This window comes from Gavialis gangeticus, unplaced genomic scaffold, assembly GCF_001723915.1.
Source record: "Gavialis gangeticus isolate Ggan-Ray unplaced genomic scaffold, GavGan_comp1, whole genome shotgun sequence".
Lineage (NCBI taxonomy): Eukaryota > Metazoa > Chordata > Crocodylia > Gavialidae > Gavialis > Gavialis gangeticus.
Genome location: NW_017729004.1, coordinates 962,599 through 968,505, shown reverse-complemented (window position 1 = coordinate 968,505; position 5,907 = coordinate 962,599). Strand labels below are relative to the sequence as shown.

Below are 5,907 nucleotides of genomic sequence, written 5' to 3'. Positions count from 1 at the left end.
GGCAGGGAGGGTGATGTACGGTGACATTCATTAGTATCCAACCATCTCCCCAAGATGCCTTTGCACAACAGCCAGGAGTAGTGCATTTATATGTGCAGAGTACTATGAGCTCTGCTGCTCTCTCACAGCTCTTACTTCACTAACTGTACAGGACTCCTTGCCACTGGGAAGCAAAAGCTTTTAATTATAGGAACAAAATGCTTTCTAGGCTAGAAGGGCATTTGTCAGATAACGTGCACTACAATAGATCAATCGGATTGTCAACAGTCGAAGCACAAGGGAAAGATGTAATCATTTTCCAAGAAGGAACGAACCATGCATACTTGATCATGGAGCATTTACTCATTATTTTAGTGCTTCAAATAGATGGGATAAGTTTGACTACAACATCAAAAGGAATTACTTTGGATTAATTTGGAATGATTTAGAATATTTTTTTTAAAAAGACACTAACTCATGATTAAGATCCTTAGTGCATCTGTGCTAGTCTGGCTTACCTAAAAATCTACTAGAAAGAGTGCAAAAATCATGATAAATTTAGTCTAGTAACTATGGAAACTGGAAACAAAGCTAGAATTACCTACCAAACGGGCAAAATTTCCATCAAGAGACGTGGACTTTGCTCAGACAGACAAAGGAACAAGTAAATATTCCCCCTTTTACAATCATCTTTAAGACCAAACACTCAAATGAAATCATTTGGACCATTGTGTGTGACGGTTACAGCTTTAACAGAAGTGTTGAAATGGAAAGATTAAGTTAAAACAGCTGAAAAATCATTTTAATCTGCTCTTGCCATTTTCAATTTTGTTCTATCAGAGCATGAAAAATTTACACGTGATACTGAAACAAACAGAAATGTCTCTTCAAATTGGATATAAATGTAAGCATCTAAATGTAATGTATTTTTTATTAAGTGTAAGTGTCTAATAGATGCTGCGAGAGATGAAGTTAACAGTTTTATTTTCCAGTCCGAAGTGAAGAGCTGAATGTCGATTAGATTTTTCAATTGTTTCACTCAAACCATCTGATTTACAGTAAGACTCAGACTTGGAAAGTTGCACTGATTAAATTAAAACCAAGTCTGGTCCCCTACAAAACACAAGCACGCTGGCAGCTGGCTCAGGTGTCACACACCCCTGTTGGGAAACCAGAACAGGCTTCCAGTTCTCTACCCCGAGAGGGACTGAGGCACTATCAAAACAACATGAAGTGATACTTGAACTGGAAAGACTACACCAGTCCTCAGATATATCAGGAAAGGGAAGGGCAAGTTATTTCTGCTGCTTTTCCCAAGTGTGGTGGTGCTGGGACATGCTTCAAGGTGCTTGGGAAGATGCTGGAAAAGAGCTATCTACCACTGGGGCCTGGCTACACACTCAAATGAAAGCTGGATAGAAACCAGCTATTGAGTTGTTACAGATTTTCAAGCACTAACTTTATAGCTGGTTGGCTCTTTTGGTAGCAGGAGACTAAGTTCCATTTTGTGACAATTACCATATTTACCTGAATACAACAACTTGATCCTGATTATAAGATGACCCCCCAATAATTAGATGCTATACATGGAAAATGTATACATTTGATAAAGTTTTCCAGGTGTATTAACTCTAGGAACAGGAAACAAAGCTAGAATTTGGAGTTTTGCCTTGCATTTGTCCCCCCCACTGCTACAGCAGAGAAAATAAATATGGCAGATCAAGCAACCCCTTTGCCTACCCCACCCCCACAGCCCCTTTCCTGCCTGCTTATTCTCAGACCCTGTTATATCCCTGAGCACATGAAAGTGAGGAACAAATTTGAAAAAGACTGACCTTGGAATAAACACAGCTGTAGCAATTTGCATATAATGCCCATAGACTCAGTTCACCCAGAAATGATGCATTTTACTCTTTTTGAAACTGCTGCAAGTTTTAGCACAGGTACTCTAGAAAACACACTTAAGTAGCATGTTAACACCCACTTGATAGAGTACAAACTTTTTTTTTTTTTTTTTTTAGTAATTTTTTTCCCCACCAAGGCCAAATCAGTTCCAGATTCAATTGGGCAAAGCCCAGTAGTCAAGCTGCAAAATCTGACTGAGCAGAGTTCAATTGTTAAGTCTGTGTGGCTCTTTCTTCCCAGACTCATTGGTGTGGGGCTTTGGATACTTCCCAAATCCAGGCAGGCAGCCTATGTGCAAGCCCCAGGCCTGGAGGCCTTGGGGTTCAGATGCCCCCAATCTTGCTTGGTCTTGATCTCACTTGATTTTAGCCACATGGCTGAGAAATAATGAGAGAGCACAAACTATGCATGATATTAGCCCAAAGCCAAAAGGCTTATGGATTTACCATATGGTTGATTGGGCTTGGCCCCACTAGTCAAGAGCGTTTCAAGCTAGTGACCCCACAGCTCAGCAGTGCTCAGTACGTGCGTGTACTCCAGACACCTCCTTCCCCTGCCCCCCCCCAAAAGGATCCATGTCCCAATTGCTCCCCCTCCACCACAACTCATGACTAGAACTGGGTGTTCTTGTCATGAGTCCTGGGATCCTCCAAACATTTATATGCAGATGAAGCATAGGACAACCTGGTCCAGTTTCCCCTCACAGAGGGCAGGGCCACATTAATTGTGTGTGACATGCGGAGAGAAAGGCTGGCAGAGAGATTCTGAGTGAACTGCTTGGGAACCCATTTGGTGACGTCTGCCAGACATTTAAGGCTGGAGAAAAAAATAGGAATTGTTGGAAATGGGAGAGACAGGCACAACTCAGCTGCAGAAGTGAAGAGGAAATTGAAATATATTTAATGCAGTGGTTCACCATGACTTGAAGTTGGTACTAAGGGGGACTGAACTCAATAGGCTCTACCATATTGTTTTATTCAGACGGGCTGCACTAACCAATCCTTGTAGCGCCACACAGACTTAACTCAGGGGTTTTCAACCTTTTTTGGTCAGTGTACCTCCCCGGTGGCCAATCCAGAAGCAGGCAGTCCCCTGGCAGCCAGTCGACAAGTGAAACCAGAACCAAGGCCCAAGACAAAAATTTAAAAGAGTGGCAGGTTCCCATGGGCTCCTACAGGCCCTGTGTTTTATAGCTGTACTCAGCGTTGGCTGCATTTAATCAGTTTCATGCTTCTTTTAGCAGTGGATCCAAGATCAAGTGATGTGTTTAATGTGGGTTCTGTGTGTGTAAATGTAAGACGAGGGGCTTTTCCCTTCATGTTGACCGGGGTACATCCAGGGAAAGAGCCTAGTCTTATATCTGAGTAAATACACTACTTTGCATATGTGGCTGATCTAAGTGTACTGTGTGATTAACCAGTTAATTATGTAATATATGTAATGTGTAGCAAGGGCCTTAGACAACTAGGCCACTTCCCTAGTTCAACATTGCCCAAGAAAAGGATTCTTTGGGTGACTGGCATGCAGGAAAGCTCTGCCCTTTTCTATCTCCTAATATATTGTATGTCTAGATCCTTAGCCTTTGCCTTGAAATAAATCTAGCAATTGCAGACCTCCATAACCTTTTCAGCAGCTTTCTCCAGTCAGCTGTTAGCCGTCTACTCATGGATTCTATAATATTTCAGATGGCTTGCCCAAGCTGTAAATTCAACTCATTAACTAGCTAGGGTAAACAGTTTCTTCTGTGTCTCGCCTAGACTGCAGCTCTCTATTCCCTAGCACTTTTCTCCAATGGTCTCATTTACCTCCTGGTTCTGAGTCCTTCTTGCCAACTCATCGCTCCAGCTCTTTTTATAGAATATGGTGTTTAACACCCACATTCAGTTCTCAATTCAGTATTCCCAGGTCCCTGCCACAAACTCAGCTGTACTCCAAGGTGAGTAGCACAGAACAGATTCGCTTACAAACTTTTGGAAATAGAAAAAAAAAAAAAATTAAAATAAAATAAGAGTCCTGAAAGTACCTCTGGGTAGCTCACGAGAACAACTTCTGTAAAAGCAGAACATTTCCTCTGCCTATCCCTCCATGTCACAACATGTACAATAAAGTATTTAGGCCTTGACTGATCAGACCCACCCAGGCTGACCATGCCAGCTTGTGCAGAACCAAGCAGGGCATTCATCCGATTGCTCCATTCTCTCTGGAATTGCACTACTTTTGTTTGCCTGTCAGGTAAGACAGGTTTATTTAGCTGGTAGCCTAGGAGCTTTCCTGGGACAGCAAAATGCTTCTTACCTTTGGTTTAGTGTCTTTTGCAGTTAAAGCGGAGGGCCGCGGGGTACCGGTGGCCGGGCGTTTGGGAGTGGCCGCAGCAGGGCCTGTGGTAGGACTAGTGGATTTTTTGTTTTGGCCAGGCGTAGTGGAAGCTGGCCGCTTGGGGCTGGTAGCAGACAGAGGCCTGGCCTTTTCTGCGGCGGGCTTTGCTGACGGTGTGGATGCTGAAGGCTTTACATTTGACAAAAAGCAACATCCAATGGAAAACGCAAAACAGACAAAAAAGAAAAAGAAAACAGCTCATTGTAAACAAAAAATGTCAAGCAGCCAGGAACAGAAAGTGCCATCAAGAGGAAACAAAATAAAAATTACATTCTGTTTTCTGAGCATAATAAAAGAATCACAGGAAGTTGCAGACTAGCTGTGTTACAGACAAGAAACAGGAACACGGGGCCAAATCCTGATCCACTGGAGTTGCACCATTGAATTCAGTGGACACAGGATGTAGCCCGGAAACGTCCAAGGCAACACAGTCAGCAACAGGGTGAGAATGGGCATGTATGAGTTCTTGGTATGCAGGCCTATGCTCAACAAAAGCACTGGGCATTGCTGCCTAGTGGTATGCATGGAGCTAATTGATTACTGATTTCAGCAGGATCAAGAGTGTGAATCTCTTGAGTTCTGCTTCATTCAGCTGAAGGCTGGAAGCATCCTGAAGCAGGTCCCATCACTGACCCTTTGTACAATACTGAGCATAACAGAGCACCAGGGTCTGAGCACGGCCTCTGGAAGGCTCTGCAATCATTTCCTCAAGCTATCAAAATACATATTTTCAGAATACTTCAAGAATATTTATTTGTGGCTTCAATACAGACATCACCTAACGTGCATTAAGTTTAGCATAAATTTGCCGAATTAAATCCAGTTCCAGTCAGGTTTACTGCAGGCTGGTTTGTCTCTAACGGCACCGTTCAGTGTTCTAGTTATACGGACTCTGGCTCAGAAAACAGAACTTCATCGTCACAGCTTGAGAAGCAGAGAAAAAGCAGGGAACTCAAATCAGCGCGAGGCAGAAATGGTCCTAATTGATACCAACCTTGGTCTTCTTCTCAGGACTTGGGGGAAGCTCTTTGTTTGGAGGAGCTGTGATGTCACTCCCTGTCACAGCCTCCACTGATTTGATCTCTTCTGGTTTTGCTGACAAGAGAGAGAGAGAGAAAAGATTATTTTAAGCAATGTATAAATTATTTTGAAAATCTTATTTGAAAATGCCAGTACAATGCCAGAGGAGGTTATATGGTGGCTGCTCCTGGAAAGGCTCTTGGGAGCTAGACTGATTTTTGAGAAGAGTTTCCCACTGCAGTGGAACAGACTATCACTACAAAGCCTCTCCAGAGTTCAAAGATTTCCCAGGTACCCAAATGGTTCAACTGGGGAAGGAAAGGTTACCTAGAGAGGTTGCAAAATCTCCATCCTTAAAGGTTTTGAAGACCCGGCTAGACAAAGCCTTGGCTGGGATGATGTAGTTGGGGCTGGTCCTGCTTGGAGCAGGGGGTTGAACTAGATGTGACCTCCTGAGCTCCCTTCAACCTGAATTTTCTAGGATTCTGTGAAAGCGCCGATGGAAGGAAGAGCCACGTGTGTTAACGACTAAGAAAACCTTCCATAAATATCATGTGCAGGATGCTTCTATAGTCTGTTCTTTCAGTCCTTAACGTGTGGCTGTTATCCATCAATATAAAGATAGCT

The 5,907-nt window shown here is 43.2% G+C and overlaps 1 protein-coding gene across 3 annotated transcripts in view; it reads right to left on the bottom strand.

The window, feature by feature from the left end:
- The window catches only part of MAP4 (microtubule associated protein 4), a 316,185-nt gene that overhangs the window by 39,216 nt on the left and 271,062 nt on the right, over positions 1-5,907 (bottom strand). For all 3 annotated transcript variants that reach the window (XM_019507995.1, XM_019507997.1, XM_019507996.1), the window contains 2 exons: positions 5,255-5,355; positions 4,180-4,389 (listed from right to left, as the gene is read on the bottom strand). In XM_019507995.1, the coding sequence (XP_019363540.1) occupies positions 4,180-4,389; positions 5,255-5,355 (311 nt within the window). The remainder of the gene's footprint in view (positions 1-4,179; positions 4,390-5,254; positions 5,356-5,907) is intronic.